Source organism: Pelodiscus sinensis, chromosome 3 (assembly GCF_052426305.1).
Source record: "Pelodiscus sinensis isolate ZL-2025 chromosome 3, ASM5242630v1, whole genome shotgun sequence".
NCBI lineage: Eukaryota > Metazoa > Chordata > Testudines > Trionychidae > Pelodiscus > Pelodiscus sinensis.
In genome coordinates, this window is record NC_143054.1 from 123,342,306 (window position 1) to 123,365,738 (window position 23,433).

Below are 23,433 nucleotides of genomic sequence, written 5' to 3' on the forward strand. Positions count from 1 at the left end.
CAGATGTTCCAATTGGTACTTTGACTGACTTTTGCTGAACAAACTGAATACTGAACCTAGCCCAGAGCCCATTGAAGTCAATGGCAAAACTCCCATGGAGTTCACCAAGATGAGGATTTGACCCAGTGACACGTTGCTCACCTCCTGTCCCAGAGTGAAACTGGAAAGGAGTAGATACCAGGAGTGCTGGAAAAAAACATTATCGTAGGGGGGCTGGAGAGCCATTGAACCGAACTGTAAACCCTGTATATGATGGGCCTTCTTGAAGCCAGGAGATACAGCAGCACCCCCAGCACCACTAGTTCCAACACCTATACTTTTCAGGCTGTTTAACATGAGAGCTCATAGGTATGACACTAGCTTTTGTCATGCTCCTGGATGAAAACTCTTGGAGATATTTTAACATGATGCTGGACAGACCTCTGAAGATTCAGCTGCTCAGTTCAGATAAAAACTCTAAAATTCTGAGGCCCAGCTTAAGCTTATCTAAAATAGCTAAACTGCTCCCAAATTGGACTGAAAATCTAGTCACAACTTGTTTTCATGTGATTTTCAGTGTTACTTGTTTTGGTTGGTCCAGAAATAATAATACAGGGCAGTTATACAACACTTTTTGCCCACAGCTCACAAAGCACTTTGAAAGAGCAGGCAAATTTTATTATTCCTGCTTTATAAACAGGGAAACTGAGGCCCAGAAACCTTAAGAGATGTGTGACATTAGACAAAACAAATCAGTGGCAGAAGCAAAACTCAGGTTTACTCATGGTCCACTGCTCCATACAGTGGAAAAATAGTCTGAGTTTTAGTTTGTTTCAGACACTTCTCTTTCTATTTCTAGTTTGGAAAAAAATGGTGCAGAAGCTGCAAAAATTAATTGTTGTTTCCAAAAGTTATCCAAAAGTTTCCGCACTTTAAACCTCAGATCTAACTGAACTAGAAATATGAGGAAAGGTTAGAGTACCTTGTTGATTTATATGAACACATTAACTCGTAACAGTACCTCCTTTCCAGGCACTTTCATCCCTGTTGTTTCAGAGACCCTGTATGTGTGCTATGCTGTTACTAGACTTTTCCTTTCTCGGAGGTTATCTGCCAAGATATATCAAAACAGTCTTTGCCATCTTTGTTTCTGCACCATAAGTGGCAGTCAAAGCTAGTGGTGGATAACTCTCAGTAAGTCCAGAATTTGGAAACAGTTCAGATATGCTTTTGAAAGGTTTAAGAGTCTTGTAAAAAAGATTTCGTGTCTTTCTTGTATGATGCTTCTGGTACTTGAGATCGTATCTGGAAGTGTTACCTGAACAACCTTCTGTTTCCAATCCCCACTGGAACACCAAAAGAGAAAGGCATATGGAAATTAGAGGTGGGCGTGGGGGGCCTATTGAGACCTTTGAAGAAATGTTTGGTTCAAGGTATTTCTCAAAATGTGCAACGTTTTGGCATGAAGGGTTTTCTATTCTCCAAACCAATTCTTCCACCCATCACCAAATGATTGTAGCTCATTTTCTTGCAAAGCATCACGCTGTTTTGAGTTTTTTTCTCGTTTCTTATTCTGCACAAATCACCACTAGGCACTCATCCATGAAACCCTTGATTGTGTGGGTAATTCTGATTCACACACATATATATCCTATTGATTTCAACAAGATTTGTGGGAGGAAGGATTACATGATCAGACCATATATCTGTTCTATTACGCTGACCAAGATCCAGTGCAGAAACCTGTGCATTTGTCTGGCAATGACAAGAAGCAGGAGTGAATTTCTCAATTATAGTGTCATAGATAAAAATAACTGAGGGGTTCACCAGGAGATTAAGTGGCTCAACTGAAATTATGGCTTTTGTCAATGAGACCATAAAGCCTGCTCTCTACATCCTTAAAATGTACTAAATGATTTGTAACTAAGCAACAGATTTGTTTGGTATGAAATGATTTATAAACCAGCAACAGGTTTGTTTAGGTACCAGAGAGATTCAGGGCATCATAATCATAATTCTTTCTTTCTTTCTTACTTTCTTTCTTTCTCTTTTTAAAGGAACAGTTTAACTATAAAAAAGGTAAAGAGATTTTTTTTATAAAACCTTTTTGCATTTTATTTCCTATCATTAAATGTTAAAATATATATAAAAAAATGATGGTCTGACTAAATGAAGCAGGATGTTAAATGGTGAATTTTGTCTGTGTAAACAAATAAATAATTATTTACAATCTTTGGCAAAACAAAATGCGGTTTCATTGAGCTCATTCTCTCCCTCTTTCTTTCTCTCTCTCACACATGCACATCCATACTCTCGCAAAGAAAAAAGAAAAAGAAAAAAGAAAATCATCATAAATAATTTACATAGAATAGAAAAATTATGGTACAATCAAAATATTAACAACATCCCCACACTGCTGTCTTGTTTTCACAAAACAAAACCCTACACGTCCATTACAATCATTACATTTAATGACATCTCCCAACCTTCTCACTGGGACTTGGGGATACAATTTGAAACACCAAAAGGATGAAATGCAACAAACTCAAAAAACCTCATAAGGAGGATTTTTTCCTCCCCCCAAAAGGTTTGTTAATACGAAGAGACTATACAATGTGCAATGAAGCCCCAAATTGTGAATTCTTTATAATTAATATAGTAGTAAATTCTATTTAAAAAGAAAAAAAAGAGCTGAGTCAACATTTGGCTCCCCGTGCCCTAAGATAAGGCAAGAGATACTGTATTATTCCCTTTGTAAACCTCATCTGTGATTAAAATTACACCACCAAGAGTTTTTTGTGAACAAAGCTCATTCATCTTAAACAAAACAAAAAAAGTGCTAAATACTTGTATACTATTGCATAACTGAATAACTGTTGTATCTGGTTAGAATAAACACTGGTATCCCTTCAGCATTATTTTTTTTTTAAGTTCTATATACAGCAGACATAGGTAACAATACAAAATACTAAAATTAGGATAACAGTATATATATTAAGGTTCCAGTTATAAATTCCTCATTATTATTTATTTAATTATGTGCTACTTTAGAGCATGCTGGATTCTCATTTCATAAAGGCGCATGTTTCAAGAAGTGTGTACATTGCTTCAAAGTTAGCTTCAGGTTGTGAGGTTGTGATATGCTTTTTAACAGACTGTTTTAGCATTATTTGTTAATAATGTATTATTAGTGCCCTGTATGACATACTTTAAAATAAATTATCAAAGAAGGTAACTGTATGTGCAATCAAGATAAATACTAATAAAATATTTATAATTGGAACCTTAATTTCCAAATTAGTTAATGGTAGCATCACTACCTTTTCATAATCCTAGATCAGGATTCAGGATGTCAAAGTGCTTTTTGCAGCAGAAATGGGAAAGTCCAACTTGATCCAGATGGTCAAGGAATATGTTTAGTAAGAGGGAATGTAAAATAAGATGTACTCTTGCCAACTGGAAACCATTTTATAAAAGCCACAGTGACAGCCTTATGTGCTTAGCTGAATTGCGATGCTTTGTTAAGTTGAGGTTAAAGTTCTGGCTCAACTGTGTCTGTACAAATAACGTGCATTGTTATTTCTAGTTACTCATTATCTGAAACTAAAAATCTGAAGTTTTAGCAACCTATTATATGGTACTTTTGAGGAGTTAGTAAAAGCATTCTTACTGGCTGAAAGATATTTTTGCATCAAGCCATCTTCATATTATGCGACCTTCACTTTATTCTCCAATGGCTTCTTCATTATTAGGCTAGGTATTATTTATGTGGTCCCTTTGTTACTTTGCTGAAATTAGGCTCAGAGATTTTTTTGTTGCTGAGGTCCAGCCCTGATTGGAACAAAGGAAGTGTCACCCCTAGGCATAAAAAAGTGGTTTTATCACTTTTTTTCCTCTCTTAGTTTAAGACAATGGATGATACTCATCTCCTTTTTCGCCCTATATATATAAATACATTAAGTAATTACACTTTATATGTAAACGTCATTCCTTTGTAAAAACACACACAAATGTGTCTTGTTAAGTTTTCACTTTACAAAAATGTTCTAATGTATCAATCTGCTTTTGCCTCAGTGGTGGGTTGGACGCGCACATTTCGGTCCCATTAGTCCTAGTTTTCAGAAGGCACTTGAGCGTAGGATTGGCTGAGCCACTCTTGGCAGCAGGGAGGTACAAGTTCAGTTGAACAGAAGGCTGGAGGAGGAGGTACACAGAAAGAGAAATTGGGAGTACCAGGATGTACTGAGGTGTCTAAGTTGCACCGCATTGACAGGACTTTGCTGGTTATGCGGCAACCTTAGCTCAGAAATCTAAAACAAGAGAGAAATGGGTATTAATGGTGTGAAGACATATTTGGTTTGAACTACAGAAAAAATGGAACAAGTGCTCAAATTTGCTATAGTAAAGGGAAGCAGGCTGAGTAATACAAAGATTACTTTTCCTGTTCTACAGTCATGTTCTTATCAATGTGAAAACATGATACTATCAAAAACATCATGGTTGGTTTCATTATATCTTTAAAAATTTCAGATCATACGTTGGTCCTGCCATGGGGGCAGGGGACTGGATTCGATGACCTCTTGAGGTCCCTTCCAGTCCTAGTATTCTATGATTCTATGATTACTCGCCATATCTGGTTTTTAACAATAGGTTAGACAAATGCCTGTGAGGAATGGTCTAGTTATTACTTTGTTCTGCCTTGAGGCCAGGGAATTGGACAAAGATGACCTTTCCCTTCCAGGGCTACACTTCTATAAAAAGATAACTGAAACTATCCACTGAATTCTTAATACCACCTCAAAGAAAGTCTATCCCTGTGTCTGCAGGGGCATGTATAACTCACTGCTGAATACACGTTACAAGTCCTGCTCTACTCAATAGAGGATATGAGTGGTTACTTCTCCCCGCTAGGAAACGTAGGCTCTTTAGCTCAACCTGTAGCAGTTCACACTTTTAGCTCTAGAGATTTCCTGTTTCAGTCTCTGTGAGTCAAACATGAAGGTGACCATCCCATGTGCAATGTGTGGGATATAACCAAACATTTTCTTTTTTGTTTATTCCGATTTACATTAAGATTAATGGGATTCAATCTATTTTAACGAACCATTGTCTTATTTATGTTGTGGTCCCATAAGGTTTTGCAACATGCCAACTGGCAGTTAACTTATTGGTACTACTGCTGTATGTTGTACAGTCATGCTCTGAGTCAGGAAAGCAGATAAGAGTATGCTTAACTCCATTTGTTTCAGAAGAAGCATGTTGATCACCTCAAAATAAACTTCCTCTTGTTTCATTCATAATTAAGAATTGATTGAGCTATTTCAGAAGGATTGACAGAAGAAGGATGCCATTCAACAACTGAAGATACTTTCCATTTCCATTGTTTTACCCCAGTGTATATGTTTTACACACACTAGTCTCTTTCAAGTAATTCCATGTGACTGAGAGATTGAAGTAATCAGGGCATAAATAAAACTTTCATAATTGCCTAGTTCACTGGAAAACTAACCTTTGCATTCGTATTTGAGGTCAGAGAAATAGACCATTTCTTGAGAAAAGACAAAAAGACCTAATCTTCCACCAGCATAGGTCAAATCATAGATTGGTCCAGAGTCTACCATGACCTGTTTTCCTTCATATACTATAACTCTGTGAAGAAAGACAAAATTCAGATTAGTATACTGAGTAAAAATCACATTCCAAGAGTGCGTCTACACTGCACCGTTATTTCGAGATAATTAGCGTGATTTCAAAATAACAATCTGAGCGTCTACACAGCTATTCCATTATTTCAAAATAATTTCAGAATAATGGACAGCTTATTCCGAAATCTGTAATTCCTCGTAGAATGAGGTTAACACCTATTCCAAAATAGCTATTTCGAAATAAAGCGTGTGTAAATGCTCCACTGCTGCTATTTCGAAATAGCCCCTCACCAAGGCCATTCTGAGTTATTCCTCCCCGGCACCTCCTAGGGATCTAAATCGAGATAGCACGTCTACATTAGGGAAGCCTGCCTCAGATTAATTTTGAGGCTTCTCTGCAGTGTAGACATGCTATTTCAAAATAAGCTATTTCAGAATAACTATTCCAGAATAGCTTATTTCAAAATAGCTGCGAAGTGTAGACATACCCCAAGGGTAAAAACAGTTGTCAGGTTGTGATACGATGTTGCTTTCTAACGCCAGGAGCTAAGTAGTATAACTTCATTACATGGGTCATTCCTCTGCTATATCTCCTCCCAGTCTGACTGAAAGTCATAGACCAGTTATTGGAAGCCCTGGTGTTGGTCCATGAGTAATTTTATGCACATCTGCAAAGAATTTCCCCATTCTTAGTACAACTAAGTCTTCTGGACTGTAAAAAAGGAGTGTCGTACTTAATGCTGATTAACCAGATTCCTCATTATGCTCAGAGATTAGATCATGACATATACACATAATTTAATTGACTCATGGTAAGCCTGTTGCCTCCTCACAAAAATATAATTTATGTTCTTATGTTCTTAACGACTATTCAAAAACCTACTTAATTTTTCTTTTTTGCTATTAGAATCCCAAGTAGGCGGAAGGAGCTCCATGCAAGGACCAAGGGGACCTGACACATTAGATTAGGGCAATAGCCTAGGATGGCCAAATTTCTATTTGCAAAAACCTGACCATCCTTGCCCTGCCCTCTGCCCCACCCTTCCTCTACGACCCCATCCATACCCCACCATTTCTTTGAAACACTGCCCCATTCTCCCTCCCCGTTACTCACTTTCCCTGTCCTCGCTCACTCACTCATTTTTACTGGGATGGCCCAGGGAGCTAGGGGGAAGGATGGAGTGAGGCCTCCAGCTGGAGGGTCAGGCTCTAGGGTGGGGCTGAGGATGAGGAATTCAGATTGTGGGAGGCTGCTCCAGGCTGAGGCAGTGGGCTGGAATGCGAGAGGGAGTGAAGGCTCCAGCGAGGGTGTGGGCTCTGGGGGAGGGGCCAGGAATGAGGAGTTTCAGGTGCAGGAGGAGGCTCCAGGCTGGGGAAGAGGTTTGGAGTGTGGGAAAGAGCTCTAGGCTAGAGCATGGGTTTGGGGTCTGTGGGGGCGAGAGTCCTGGCTGGGGAAGCAGACTCTGGATTGGGCTGGTATGAGGGGCCTGAGGTGCAGGATGGTGCTCCGGGCTGGGACTGAGGGTTTTGGAGGGCAGGAGGGGGATCAGGGCTGGAGCTGAAGCCTGGAACACAGGGGGAGGAGAGCTCCTGCTAGGGGTGCAGACTCTGAGGTGGGGCTGAGAATGAGGGGGTTGGGGTGCAGGGAAGGGTTAGTGGTGCAAGCTCCATGTGGCTCCAATTTAATGAAATGATCCAAAGACAGACACTAATAACCTAATAAAATGATCCAAAAATATCAGCACTGGAATTGAGAAATAAACCATTTAAACCCATTACATCATTAGAAGCAAAAGCTACATTACTCAGAAATGTGTCGGCATTGAAATACATCTTACTTTATTAATCCTGTTTTAGGCCTGTGAATCAACTGCCACCTGTAGGCAGTATAATCTTTCCAACCAACGTTCTTGGGGTCATGCCACAATGTACGTACCTACAATAGGAATACAAATGCCTCATTAGAAACAGTTTTACTACAGCAACTGGAGGTCTGATCACAGCCTACTTTGTGTCATGAATCTAAAAATCATTTTAAAATTTACTGCTAATTAACTACATTCCCCGCACACTGTGGTCATTTATATTAAGTAAAATGAAAATTGCCATCTTGGGTTAGACATCAGTTACTCTCAAACAAGTAGATCAATTCATAGAGTCATAAAATTTAAGGCCAGAAGGACACATTAGATCTTCTAGCTTGACTTCCTATATATCACATACCATAACATTTTGATTAATTACCTTGGCATTCATCCCAATAATTTGTGCTTGGCTAAAAAAATATCTTTCCAGAAAGACATCCAAGCTTGATGTGAAGATATTAAGAGATAGAGAATCCATCACTTCCCTTGGTAGTTTATTCTGCCATCACTGTTCAAAAAGTAGATCTAATTTCTAATTAGAATGTCTCTCGTTTCAACTTCTAGACATTGATTCCCGTTAGACCTTTCTCTGCTAGAAAGTGTCCTTCAGTTCTTAGTAGTTCCCCTCTCCTCTGTTTCTCTCCAAAAGAAAGTCAATACTGTAATCAAGTCACCTCTTGGTCTTCTCTTGGATAAATTAAACAGATTGAGCTTTAAGAGTCTCTCCTTGCATGGCATTGTTTTTAGTACTCAAAGCATTTTTGGCTTTTTTGTCACTCCCTAATTTTTTACTCTCTTTTTTAAAAATATGGACACTTGAAGTGGATGCGGCATTCCAGTACTGGTCTCACCATTACTGTATACAAATACAACTCCCTCCTCCTTACTTGCTATTCCCCTGTTTATACATCTAAGGATCTCCTGAGATATTTGTCAGAGCATCAGATTGGGAACTCACATTCAATTGCTTGTCTACTACAAGTCCTAAATACTTTTCAGAATCAGTGCTTTCCGGGATGTGGTTGCCATTCTGTGGGTATGGCTTGCATTTCTTGTTTGAATGGGAGCAACTTATCGAGTGATCCAGACCATGCTATATGATTGGCATGTCTTCATCATTATTTACTACTCTGATAAGCTTTGCCATCCAAAAATTGTATCAGCCATAATTTTATATTTATTTCCAGACCACTTGAAAAAGTGCAAGGAAGGTAAAGGGGAGTAGAGATCTAGGACTATAGTTTGTGTTGGAGTTTTGTGCCTATTCATGCATTCACACGTGCTCTCTCTCTCTCTCTCACACACACATACACACACACACACACACAAACAAACACACCCATCACCCTATAGAACTGATCCTGCTGCACTTACCTGTGTGAGTAGCTACATTGAAAGAAATGGGAATAATCACTGGAGTAAGTGCTCCAGCAGGACTGGCTCAGTATTTATTGCATATTCTTTTAAATCTCCATCACAATAAAGCTATTGAGGAAGGCCCAGATGTTGGAATGAACTGCATGCAGATCAAGTCCTTGCTTGTGTGGTGCCCCACTGGTTTCAGTGGGCTTCCTTGGCATCACAAGCTCCATTGTGTGACGTTATTGCATGATCAGGACCTACAAGGGAGTTCCTGGCAAACATTCTGAACACAGCCCCATTCAGAAAAATAAATGTCAAGTGTATGTGATGTTCCAAAGGTGAATGTTTAAACCCACATCTGCAGAAAACAGAACCCATGAATGGTTTCTAGAAGCAGTATAACACCAATTCTATCTACAGGCTGGAAAAACTTTTTGGGGTTTTCAGGTTCTTTTTAAGTACTTTGCACATTCTCTTTCATGTACATCTATTTTGCATTTCTTTGAAACACAGTACAAATACATATTTAAAAGGAACATCTAAAAAGACTGGCAATTTTATCCAAAAATTAAAACAACATTGACAAATGCTTTTAATATATTCCCTATCCTTATTGGCATGCTGAGCCACATTGCCCTTTTTTTAATTGGTAGCCAATTTTTGTGTCAGCTCCTTTCTACAACATTGGTCACTCCTCAATAGTCTGAAGACTTGATTCTCTTACCTGTCCAGGTGTGTTTCCAGTGTGCCAGAGAGCATTCCTCAAGTGCTCCCCAGTGCCAGTTGTGGAGTTCACTACTTTCAGTGAGACCCCTGAATAACCATAAGCTCTGGTTGGCTTGTCCTCCCAATAGGTCTGGGTGACTTGCTTCCACATCAGAACATAAAATCGACTGCTGGATTGATAGCCAAACACAAACCCCGCATAATCGTCATCACGGTCGGTGTTAACGTAGAATGTGCCACTGAAGTCAACAGAGCTGAACTCATCAAAACCTGGCAGAGGATGAAATGTGCAAGATATTCAGTTCCTCAGTGTGCTGCAAATTCAGAATGCTTAAAAGCAGACTGTTATACCATTTCTGTTCCTTGGGGCTTTCTAGGATTTTTTGGAGGACAAAAGGGAGGATTGCAAGAATGAAGTCATATACTGTTTATATGGAACTTATATATCTGTTCTGTCTCATTCCTTAAACAAGGGTGAGGATGAGATGATATCATCCTCATTTTCCCTTTGTTTCAGTATAGTCTTTGCATTTCTCTGTCCCTTTTCTCCCTTGTAATGCTGCTGTTACAGAAACAACATGATTTCCTAGCCTTTATAAAGAAAAAACTAAGATTCATTGTGTCTTACATTAGGCTCCCTTACAATACCAAATGGGAGAAAGAAGAAGGCATTTGGCAGGAAGAACAACAAATGTGATGCATGCTTGCAAGCCTTCTTCAATCCTGATATTTATTCAGATCAGTGAAACGAATATGTTCGGTCCCTCATAGCTTTCAGAATTAACTCTGTAAAAGTGCATGCAGGGGTTATTGTTGGTAGGGTCGCATATAGCAGTTGAAAACCCAAAATGAAGCAGCTCAGTAGGCTTATACTGTAACACATTTTGATGATTATTCATCTACAACCTCAAAACAGAGTAAAAACAACGAGTAACCCAATGACTCCTTAGAGACTAAAATATCTATCTATATTAGCATTAGCTTTCGTGGGTAATACAGAGTGTTTTTTCTTCATCAGCTGCAAAGAGAGTTGCACCAACAGCAACAGAAAAAATCTCTGACAAATATGTACTCCCACATGCACTCACAGACACTCAGGATATATACTCCCATTGCAGTAAATGAACACATCCATTCTAGGTTAGGCTCCTTTGTGACCAGGAATTTAAATAAGAAACCACAACAACTATGCAACTGTTTGATATGCTACACAAAATAGACTAGAAGTGTTTGCTAGTAGCTTGAACACTCACAGTGATTCTGGTATTTTAAGACCCGTGCCTCAGTTTCCCTATCTATATAATGGGAACAATTACCTACCTCACTGGGTGTTGAAGAGAGTGTTGAAGTTAAAGTAAAAATGCTATGAAGATAAGTAGCACTAAATCAGTACGCAGGTCTGGGGAGGTGTATTATTCTGTATGTGGTTCACCCAGTATTGTTCCAAAGAATCCAGATAATTCTTTTTTTTTTTTTCGATACTCACCTACTGCTATGCCAGGATCTGAGTTGGCAGTCTGTACCAGTTCTTTGCCCTGGTGGCGAATAACCCAGTTGGGGTCAATTTGAGCTGTTCCCTTTGGATCCAGGTGGACCATCTGGAATTTTCTGAAGTCAGTTTCACTGATGTCAATATTTTCAGGGCACACATCATAAATATCTGGGACACTGTCATTGTCAAAATCGTCTTTGCAGATATCACCTCTACCATCACCTACAAGCAGAACAGAAAAATACACAAACATTATTAGCACCCTTCTCCTTCTCTATTTGTGTAAGTTAATGGCTGTTCACAGAAACAAATAAATCTAATTTTGTAAAGCTATGAAATAATCTACACATAAGTTGCTACATACAATTTTATAAACCCCTCTCTTCTAAAAGACGCTAGGAAATATTGCTGGTAAAGGCTGGCTGACATGTTTGATCCCAGCGATGGCTACATAATCTCTACACATTCAGGACCAGAATCAATTGTGATGTGTCTCAACCATAGTCAGTGCAATTACAGAAGGGACAAATTTGGCCCCTATTTGTTTCAGGCTTCAGAACTGTTTGGCATGGCTAATAAAGATTGTATGACATTTTGGGCTTGCTTTACCACAACTGTGGGGCCAAGCTGCAGATAAATTGACCAAGGAAACACAATTATTAAAAACTTAACCTGCAGGATCTTGTGTGTTATTAAGTTTTACGTTTTTGTTTTTGTTTTCCTTTGCAAACTCTCTTGTATCAGTGTGTGTCACAAGAGGACTTCAGCAACATTCTGCATGAATATTCAAGACTGTGGGCACATTTTTTGGGTCACATCTGTATCAAATGGAGGTGGGGTAAATATATCAGTAAATCATGTAAAAACAGCTGTAGGTTACTTACTATTTTATTTATGGGTAAAACAGGTTGCACTGCCAAAAAAAATAGCAACGTTAAGCTAGGAAAAAAATCAATTCTCTGGAATTTTGGAATATGCTTATAATTAGAATAGGCCAAATACGAGACCTTAGTATGGCTCCTGAGGCAGATTAAAACACTATACAGGTCAACTGAGAAAGAAAAAGTGCTGGGTTTGGAGTTTAAGGGGGTATTTATATTGTGATCTGAGAATAAAGGCAAGATATAGTAGAAGCATGGTAAAGAACCTAAAAATACAAGTACGAGTCGCTTGGCTACAGAAAGTGTGTGACCTACGGCCCAGTCCTTTTACTGTCCTCCACACTTGAAAAAAAATGACAGGGTACATCTACACTGCACTCTTATTTCAGAATAGTACATCTACACTGCAGGGAAGCCTCAAAATTAGTCCAAGGAAGGCTTCCCTAATTAGTCCAAGGAAGGCTTCCCTAATGTGCTATCTCGATTTAAAGCCCCAGGAAGCACTAGGAATAACTTAAAAAAGCCCTGGTGAGAGGCTATTTCGAAAAAGCAGCTATGGAGTGTCCACACACGCCTTATTTCTAAATAGTCGCTATTCCTCATAGAATGAGGTTTACAGATTTTGTAATAAGCTGTCTGGTATTTTGAAATTATTTTGAAATAACGGAATGGCTGTGTAAATGCTCACATTGTTATTTCGAAATAACGCTAGTTATGAAATAACAGTGCAGTGTAGATGCACCCTTACTCTTAAACCAGCATGTTTGTTTTGGTTTGGGGTGGCAGCAGAGTCAAGGGAGGCTGCTGGGGAAGCACCAGTCAATGGCTACTACTGCAAAAGCCGAACAGTTTGACCATCTGTTCTGGTCCTTATCCAAGTGATCCTTTTTCATTGTAAATTGTGCATGAGTGTTGTAAGGATATAGAAGATACCAGTAATCTATGAAGCGTACCATCCTGCCACCGACAATGACTTAGATGCTTCAAAGGCTTTAGTGCACTTAGATGTAAAAGTTTTGGTGCACTTCATCACCATTGTATTCTTCAAGTACAGGCTTTTCAATACAAAGGAGAATGAACCTTAGGAAATAACCAAACACTCAAAGATTTTCTGCAGTTCAGCTTGGTGGGAAAATGGTTCCACATTCCACTGTCTGACAGTCAGCCCAGGAGAACTCCAAATTCTGACCAGCTGTGCACTCCTGCACTTGTTTATCTTAACACTTCAGATAAAAACTATGCATTTCCAGCTTTCTTCCTTTTGCCAATATCAAAGAAGCAATTCTTGAATCCATATGAGGGTTTTAATTATTCATTGCATATGTTGCTGAAGTTCCCAGTGGTCCTGACTGCTGACAGAGTTGATTTTGTTTCAAACGATATTGAAAGCATTCATCCAGCCAGCCATGTTCAACAAACTCTGTCCAGGTCTGCAACTTAAAATTGCGTGGCTCGCATCCTTGAGAGCACATGAACATCCTTTGATTTTATTTATAGGCTGGTTTTTGCCAATGTTGAACGTGATTTCTTCTGCTTTGATGATGATGAAGAGCAAGCCAACCTATATTACTGAGTCTATGGGACAGTCATCACAGAAATGCATTCACACATATACTGGCATACAGCTCCCTAGCCCAGCTGGGCTGGGCTTCACATAAGACCAGGAGGATCAAAAGTAAGCCTTAATAGAACTCTGTGGCCTAGATCCTCAGGCCACCCTTGCACTACAGGTGTCTCAATAGAAGTTAGAGCAGCCTAGCAGCCTAAGAGCTCTGAGGTCATTTCAGATATTGACAGAACAGAGAGTTGTATGAGTCATTCCCTGTGTGCCCCAGCCATGCCCCCTTCACACCAGGACAGTTGGGAGAAGAGGTGGTGTAGGAACTGCTATTGTTGTTTTATACCACCCAAAGATTTCCCAGTGCAGGTAGAATCCTGCGAGGGCTACAATTCTTAGCTGTACCGCTCAACATACTCAGAGCAGCAGTCAGGAACTAGTCCACTGTAAATGTATCCTCCCTATAGACACATGAGCTAAATTTTGCTTTCAGTTACACCAGTAATCCCAGATAGACCAGCAGGAGATGCCATGCCGGCGAGTGCTTGTACCCGCTACAGGCCCATTGGGCTCAAATTGGCCTGGGCTATCATCTCTCTTTTATCCTTAGGAAAAAATATCCTCAGCATTGGTCAAAACATGAACTGGCCCTTACCATCAGAGTCCTTCTGGTCAGGATTGAACATGAGCCGACAATTGTCTCTGTCATCAGGAACACCATCATTGTCATCATCAGAATCACATGCATCCCCTTTGCCATCCTTATCATGGTCCGCCTGGTTAGAATTGGAGACGTAGGGGCAGTTATCCTGGTTGTTTTGGTGACCGTCTTCATCTATGTCCTCATTGTTGTCACACTGGTCACCAACCAGATCATTATCTATGTCAGTCTAGGCAAAGGACAGAAAACAAAATTGAAATCTTTATTGTTAGGAAACACAACATAGGGATGACATATTTCCTTATTCTCTACATTTCTCTTCCAGTAATTTCTTAAAAAGTTGCTATATTGTAGTAACAAATTTCTATGAAATATAAATAAAATAAAATGTGATTTTTTTCACTATAATATGAGGGATGTCAGTAAAGATCTTACTGAAACTCTGGTGAACATTTTCCTACATGGCTTTTAGTTCACATTCATTGGTTAGAACCTGTTGGCCCTAAATCACAGGTCTGATAAATTCACTTTATTACACTGCTGTAATTTGGTCAGACCTAGCTCACAGGAAAGAACCCTGATGTAAAGGAGCTCTTTGTACATTACAGAGTATGTCTACACTACAAGTAAAAGCCCACAACTAGCCTAGGCTTGGGCTAAGGTGCTGTTTAACTGCAGTGTAGACATTTGGGTTCAGACTGGAATCCAGGCTATAGAACCCTCACAAGGCATGGGCCAGCTGCAGGTTTTTAATTGCAATGCAATGTAGACATACCACATTTTTTTCAGGAAGAATGGCTCTTGAGCAAGAGGGGTTTTTTGCGCAAAAATGAAGCCTCATTAATCATGCAAATGAGGTGCAACAATATTCCACGCTTCACCTCATTTGTATATTTTCTTGAGCAGTATAGACATAGCCCCCAAGTTTTCACTGTCCTCATCATAATTGACATTCCTGAAGGGCGGCCAAGGTAGGAGGTTTGCCTGGAGTATCACTGCATTCTAGCTTTTTTCCCCCTCCCATATAGGCCCCATGGGGCCATGGAAAGCCAAGTGAAGTTCAAAGCAGACCTAAGGCTTTTATACCTTCCAGTGGCGGGGGAAAATTATTCTCCAGATGACCCAGGAATATAGGAAGTGCAAAGGTGGAGTTAAAGACATCTTTGCCCCAATCTCCTCAGGCTTTGCATAGAGCGGCATTTGGCTGGACCTGAAAATTAGGGCTGTTTTTCACATATACGGAAATTTAATGCCTACATTGAAGGATTTAAATAAAGTATTAAAGGTCCAATAGAACAAAAAAAGAATGAACAATTCAGATCTAACTCTGCAGTCAAAGCCAGCTGTTTGGGGTTTGACCAAAACTGTTATAATTTAAAAATCTGGAATGGACACTATAGTATTAATTAGATACAGTGCAGGGCAAAAATATGATGTAATAATTTAATAAAGCATAGTGCACTGTGGTGACATTTTTCCCTTGAACATAATTAACATTGCAAGCACAATAGATGCATATATGATATCATGCATTTCAGCTGGCCTGAGAGTCTCTCTCGGGAATGTGTTACCTCATATTATTAAAGTCTCTGCAAGCTGTATAGTGCTTATATGAGCTCTCTTGTCCAGACAAAGTTCTTAAGGTATGAGTGGCTACTATTGATCTCAATGAAGTTTAGTTATTAGTAGCCCTGAAGTGAAGCTAAATGCAGTAACTTTGTATAAACTAAGTGCAGTAACTCTGCATAATTATAAATTCGATGGCATTCACCTGAACAAAGGCAATAGTAAGTGTCAGATCACTGAAAATTTGCAATGCCATTTTTAATAACTTTTGCTTTCAGTTCACACCAGAACCTGTAATTTACCACAATTATCATAAAAGATATATTCATATATGATGTTGCCGAGCAGGGCAGTTTTTTTTTCATGTGAATTGGGTGGATTACAAGCAGAAGAGAACTGACTCCTAAACAAGAGTGTATCATTGCCATAATGGGCCTTTATGTGGAAATGAAAAATGGGGAAAATGTGGCCTTCGTTTTTCCAAGCATTGAGAAGTCTCTTTTGTGGAGGAAGGGGCATGATTCTCCTAACAGGTCTGAGGAACTGTCACTGAAATCAACAGCAGGTTCTTACATTCTGTTTTAGGAGAAATAGGCCCTTCCAGTTCAGAAGTAAATTTGGACAGCATTTTGCACGGATGACTTGCAGGATATCAGACTTTTAAAATCACATCATGCAAATTATTATGTATCCTGTGATAATAGAAGAGCTTTCTGACCCTTTACCCAGACAGTCTCTACTGTATCTACCACTAGAGGCTAGATTGTGTAATGGATAGGGCCTGGCCTGAGAATCAAGAGACTTGGACTCCATTGCTGATTTTGTTGAGGAATCTGGTATATTTCCTTGGACAAGTCAATTAGCCATTCTGTCACTATTTCCCCTCCTACCTCTTATCTAATTAGGTGATACGTTCTCTGAGGGAGGGTCTGTCCTATGTATCTGTACAGTGCTGAGCATAATGGGGCCCCGATCTTGGTACAAGTCTCTGTGCATGACTGTAATGCCAGTCATAATAATAATAACGTAGTTTGGTTCCTTAAGCATCTCCTCTTCTGTGATCAGCATTATTAGAAATGATGAGAAAGCAGCTTTCAGATTTCCCACATCAAGAGCAAAACCTTCCACCCACTACTCCTCATACAAAATAGGCTTAGTGTTTACCTGATCGGGATTGTGCACCAATGGACAGTTATCACAATGATCACCTACTCCATCCCCATCTGTATCTCTCTGGTCAGTGTTGTAAACATATGGACAGTTATCTCGTTCATTAAAAATATCTGTGAGGGTAAAAAAAAAATAATGTGACTGAAGCAGATAAAAAAAATCTGGCATTTAGTAATGCTCCACCATAAATACTACACATACAGTGAGATATTTCATTGCAGAGCTCAGGTCCCATTTAAATTCCCCTGAAGCCCTGTTTTGAGGGTTTAAGTGGCTCTTAAGCCCTATGCTGATCCTCTCTCAGAAGTGAGTTTTATTAACGATACATTTTATTTGCTAGTCCATGAAAGCTGCTTTAGTTTTATTATGCTACAACACCACAATAAGAAATGAAATAGTCACTAAGGAATGTAGAATCAGAGTGACAAACTAACCAGTCAACCACACACCTCATTTGGAACCAGAAGTATGCAATCCAGCAATAGCAGGAACAAATTAAAAAAAAAAAAAAAAAAAAAAAAAAAAAAAAAAAAAAGCAAATACAGCATTGTACTGTATTAAACATAAATCTCTAAAAACAAAAGGGAAAGTTAAAAAAAGATATGACAAGGTAAGAAATGGCTTGTTTCATTTAAAGTAAGAAGGTAAAAAGTAGCATTTTTTCTTCCACATAGTAACATTTCAAAGATGTAGTAAGTCAATGTCCCCTTGTAAACACTTGAAAAAACAATGAATTTTTTGTTCATATGAACAATCACCATCCCTTACATGTTTGTAATGCTAAGGTTCTACTGAAATTTCATACTGTGGGCCAAATCTTAATTTCCTTACTAATGTAAACACTCCCAGGAAATATTTCAGTGGAAGTTTTGCTTGTGTGAGGACTGCATGGGTTTTAAAGAATTTGTCCTTTGACATTTGTGAGCCTAAAGAAAATGTGTCTTGCTAGAAAAGAAGGGAAAAAAATCATTTTAAATTACTTGGAATTTTATGGCTTAGAATTGGAACTACCTACTCAGAATTTTTGGCTACGTCTAGACTGGCATGATGTTCCGCAAATGCTTTTAACAGAAAAGTTTTCCGTTAAAAGCATTTGTGAAAAAGAGCATCAATCTAGACACGCTTTTGCGCAAAAAAGCCCCGATCGCCATTTTTGCAAACGGGGCTTTTTTGCGCAAAACAAATCTGAGCTGTCTACACTGGCCCTTTTGCACAAAAGCTTTGCGCAAAAGGACTTTTGCCCAAACGGGAGCAGCATAGTATTTCCACAAGAAGCACTGATTTCAGACAGTAGGAAGTCAGTGTTCTTGTGGAAATTCAAGCGGCCAGTGTAGACAGCTGGCAAGTTTTTCCGCAAAAGCACCTGCTTTTGCGGAAAAACTTGCCAGTCTAGACACAGCCTTTGAGTAATTCTTTGCAATAAATGCTACATCACAATGGAATTCCTGAGGAATTCTATAGAGCAGTATAAAGTATGTGCTTTAGTACTAAACGAGTTCATCTTATCATAACCTGCATATCATTAACTGTACCATGTTGCCAAGTATTCAGCAGACATCCCTCCTCCTCATTTTGCAACAAATTGTCCTCTCCTTCCAAAATTATATCATGACAACTAAAGGAAATTTTAAGACAAGATTGGCACAAGTGCTGGGAAATGACAGTAGGTTTGTATCTTCATCTGTATGGTTTCTGGAGCTTTACATAAAGTTCAAAATATGGAGTCTCAGCCAAAGATACAAAGCTATGTTTTCCACTCACTGCACATACAGAAATCCAGTGAGCTCTCGTATGAACCTGATGTTGTGAGTGATAGGAGAACTTCAAAATGTTCAGAGGTTCAATTCAGATGAACATCCAAAAGTTTCATGATTACTAAAGCAAATCCAAAACCAAACTTATTTTTAACACTTCTATATTTCAACCATGCTAGAAATGCTCCAAGAACAAACTTTTAAAAAGATATTTCCATGTTTTTGCTTCCGTTTCTGGACAAAACCAGGTCCAGAAAGAACATGAACAAAGAAACAAATTAATTTAGTCTTTTTTCAAAATTCAAGGGATGGTTTGTGTTTAGATTGGTTTGAGCTTTGTCTGATTATCCAGGTCAATTCTGATTTAACCTGGTCCAGATTAATATAATCTAGACACCTCCTTAAATAACATCTTTTTCCTTTAGTATCCAAACAAAAAACAAAAGTAGCATATTGCATCCTGATTATTCTGGAGTCAGAAAAAAAAATTTCTCCTCAGAGGGCACATTTGCAAGGGCCTTGGGATGTGGAGAGGGACGTGTTATTTATCTAGAACATTGGACAGGGATCATCTATTACATTCATGTGGATACATTTCACATTATTTGCACATAAAATCTGACAACTTCAGCAACACAAGCGGAGGTTATAGGCCTATTGTTGGAATGGTGGGTGAAGTGCTGTGGCCTGCAATGGGCAGGAGAGTCAGACTCAGATTGTGATAGTCCCTTCTGTCCCCAAAGTCTATGAGTCTATACTCCTATGTTCAGTGCAGAGCTTGGGGATGGGTGGACCTTAGTCTTCCCTCTCTTTATATATATTTCTGATTGTAAATATAAGATGGAACTGATTTTCTCTTACATATGAATACAACCAGCCCTCTCAGGGTATGTCTACACTATGGGATGAGGTCAAATTAAGATATGCAACTTCAGCTATGTTAATTGCATAGCTGAAGTTGAAGTGCCTTAACTTGATTTTTGGTGCTGTCCACACTGCAGGAAGACTAAAGGAGAACACTCTCTCTTCCACTTCCCTCACGCCTCATGGAAGCAAGATTACTAGCACTGACAATCTCAGTTTGGATTAGCATGTCTTCAGTAGACCATAAGGCAAAGTATTAAGTTTGGAATAGTAACTAATTCTGGACCAGTTTCTGTCTGGTTTAACAAATAAGAACATACCATCACCATCAATATCCACAGCACATGAGTCACCCTCTCCATTATTATCAGTGTCAATCTGAGCAGGGTTGTGCACATACGGGCAATTATCACAGCGGTCACCAACTTCATCCTTGTCATAATCAAACTGACGAGGGTTGAACAGAAGAGGGCAATTGTCCTAGTGAGTAAAAGCAAAGGATTTAAGAATGTAAATCACAGATTGGTTTGAGGCATTAGTTCATTTTTCAAGAAGTATTTCCCTCATATTCCACCTAGGCAAATTTTTTGAGGAGTACAGGATCTTTTGGAAAAGGGTTTTTCTTTTGAAAAGAACCATGTGTATATGGCAGTTTCACTTTCAAAATACCCATTTTCGAAAGAACGTGTGGCTTCCATTATGCAAATGAAGCACGGGAAATTCAAATCCCGGCTTCATTTGCAATTTCGATCTGTCTAATTTACATCCCTCTTTCGAAAGAGGGATGTAGTTTAGACATGCCCTAAGTGATGAGCCTTCTCATCACTACCAGAGCCCTGAGTTGAGATGGAATAAAGAGGTCCTGATTCTCCCTACTCGAGCCTTCGTCCATCTAGGAGATGGTCCAAGATTATTAACTCTAGCCATTATGACTCACAGCCCTGGGAGTCAGGATGTTACTGTTGACTCTAGCAGCTAGGCCCTCACTGCCCTGGAAGTCAGGGGAGTGCTACTGCCTCTGGCCATTAAGCCTCACAGCACCAAAGGTCAGGGCATTATTAGGGATTCTGGCTGCTAGGTCTTACAGCCTGGGGAATCTTGTGACTGTTATAGACACAACTCCTAGGCAGCATAACTCTACAGCAAAGAGCCAATCAGTGAACTAAAACCTTAGGCCTCACTGCCTAGAGGCAGAAGGTGGCTTGAAAGATGGGGCATACTCAACGTGCACTGGATGGGTTTGGGCCCCTCACCCTATCATAGGGAGCTGCATTAAAATGATAAGACTTTTTTTTAAACTACCATTAAATAAAACTTCATACTTTGTCATCCTCTACCCCATCATTGTCATCATCTTCATCACAGGCATCACCTTTGCCATCCTTATCAAAGTCTTCCTGTCCAGAATTAGGCAGATGGGGGCAATTATCCTGTCCAGAAAAATCAGTACATTATTCTTATGTTATGTCACAGGCTCTTAACATGGGCTTGATGACTATATAGCCCACAAGAGGCTATAAAACACATAGCTGAGAAAATTGATCACAAGTACATTTTAAAGATTCTGTTTGTTGCCAAAAATATTAGTTCATCCAGTTTTCATGCTGTAAAATAAATTAAATGAAGTTGCAAATCATTCCAGTCCTCTAACTTCCTTTTATTAGAAGGAATGTTTAGAGTGTATTTTAACTGAGAGCATCTGATAGGAAAAACACACACACACGCAGAGACAGTGTGAGATCTTTATGGAAAGCCGATGAAGGAACTTTGGAGATTACAATGTAACATGGTTGGCTTTGGCTGTCTTTAACCAGAATTGAAAGATGAAAGGTAAAAGGCTCATCTTCAGATGTAATCTGTAATATGGAAAGTTAATGCAATAAAGACAGACATGGGGCTGTAGCTTTGAGACATGTGTGTCCTTTTGCACTGATAGATTCCCAAGAATTTTGAAAATAAAAGACAAATGTATCCTTTCTATTTTGCACGGGACAATTGGAAAAGAGAGTTTATTACAAGTGAAGTTTTCTGAATTTGGCAAAAAAGTACAGATTTTCAAAAACTGTAGCTCATGAAAGCAGTTACTCAAAAACACATGGAGGCAAATTCTGCTCTTATTTACAGTCATAGAATTCTATTTAATTTACTGGGGTCACATGAACATACCGCAATGGCATTACAATAGTGCAAAAAAGAGCAGAATTTTGTGACCGAAGGACCCAGTATTTCTTGCAATAACTCCATGTATTTTTAAACAGGAAATAATAAATATACAATTTAAAAAGTGAAACACTGATCAAACATTTTAACTGCTATTTTCTTTTAAAATAATATAGTTAGGGAGACATGGATTCATAGATTCTGAGGCCAGAAGGGACCCTTGTAATGATCTAGTCAGATCTCCTGCATAAAACAGAGCATAGAACTTCCCCAAAATAATTCCTAGAGCAGATCTTTAGAAAAAATATTTCATTGTTAGTGACAGTGAATCCACAATGATCCTTAGCAAATGGTTCCAATGGTAAATTACTCTCACCATTACAAATTTATGCCTGATACTGGGTCATCAGTCTGCCTTGAGGTAAAGAATGAGTGAAAATTTAAAAAGCCAGTCAAAATTATTTTGTCTATTTCCTATATCACAACATTTTCTGATATTATAAATTGTTCTCATTGTTTTTCATTTATTTTCACTTTTCCACTTCTGCTTGAAACCAAAACTGGACATGCCAAAACATTGCAGAAATATTGTTCTAATAACACAAACATTTGTGTCCAGGATCAGAAAAGGAAATGCTGAAATCTCAGGGAATCCTGAGATTTTCTGCCTAATTTTTCAAGCCCAAGAAATTCTGTTCATCTAGATAAATTGAGGAAAAAGCATTATGGATCATTATCAAAATCAGAAGGAACCTCCAAACTTTTCAGACACCTTTTCAATATATACGTATGATCCCTGAATGCCTGATCCAATGTTAGCCTCTGAAGTATCATATTTAGGCTAATGTTTCATTTTTCAGTACAGGAATTCTGGAAGAAAAATGTCTATTCATGAAAACTTAATGAGAACTAAAAGTAAAATTAAATTCAAAATATTAATGTTATTTAGACAAATTATGTTTCAATCACTTTTTCAGGGCAGGGAAAGGATTTTTTAAAGAAATTTACTGAACTAGATAATTTCTAATGAGTGCTACTACTTGAGAATATTTTATATTTTTTAAAAAGACCTTTTACATCAAACATTGTTTCTATAAAATTAATGTATGTCTTACAGAAAAACAAGTCAACTTTTGGAATGAGCTTCCTCTAAATGTGTTCAACACATTATTTTCTTACTGAAAGCAGATCTTTTGTGTTGCATCTTGAGTCAACATGTTGCATGTCCTGATGACAGGAACCAAAAAGAATATATGAACTGCAACTGATGAGTTGGCCACATCTACAATGAGTCGAAAGCAGGCAGCATGAGAAAGTTCAGCATCTCAAACTGGCGTTCAGCAAGGGTCTATCTGTACTGCCTTTCTAATAATAAGGCACTGATCCAAGTTCATTCCTTCTGTAATGCCATTGACTCCAATAGCGACGAGGAGTCCTGTGGCACCTTATAGACTAACTGAAGTGTAGGAGCATAAGCTTTCGTGGGCAAAGACCCACTTCCTGCATGCATCTGACGAAGTGGGTCTTTGCCCACGAAAGCTTATGCTCCTACACTTCAGTTAGTCTATAAGGTGCCACAGGACTCCTCGTCGCTTTTGCAGATTCAGACTAACACGGCTACCCCTCTGATAATTGACTCCAATGTAATTGTACCTGGGTGGATTTTTTTCCTGTTTAATACTCTGACCTCAAACACAGGCAGTCTCTACATAAAGTTACTCATTTGTTTGCCCATTGGACTAGTTCAGAA

At 38.8% G+C, this 23,433-nt stretch overlaps 1 protein-coding gene across 2 annotated transcripts in view; it reads right to left on the minus strand.

Annotated features, from left to right (window-relative positions):
- Positions 1-2,323: 2,323 nt before the first annotated feature.
- The window catches only part of THBS2 (thrombospondin 2), a 52,388-nt gene continuing 31,278 nt past the window's right edge, over positions 2,324-23,433 (minus strand). For both annotated transcript variants that reach the window (XM_025184058.3, XM_006121970.5), the window contains exons 14-22: positions 20,846-20,953; positions 19,844-20,003; positions 16,900-17,018; positions 14,164-14,398; positions 11,064-11,291; positions 9,576-9,847; positions 7,463-7,560; positions 5,489-5,628; positions 2,324-4,289 (exon numbers count right to left, since the gene is read on the minus strand). In XM_025184058.3, coding sequence (XP_025039843.3) covers positions 4,282-4,289; positions 5,489-5,628; positions 7,463-7,560; positions 9,576-9,847; positions 11,064-11,291; positions 14,164-14,398; positions 16,900-17,018; positions 19,844-20,003; positions 20,846-20,953 — 1,368 coding nt within the window. In that variant the 3' untranslated portion in view covers positions 2,324-4,281. The remainder of the gene's footprint in view (positions 4,290-5,488; positions 5,629-7,462; positions 7,561-9,575; positions 9,848-11,063; positions 11,292-14,163; positions 14,399-16,899; positions 17,019-19,843; positions 20,004-20,845; positions 20,954-23,433) is intronic.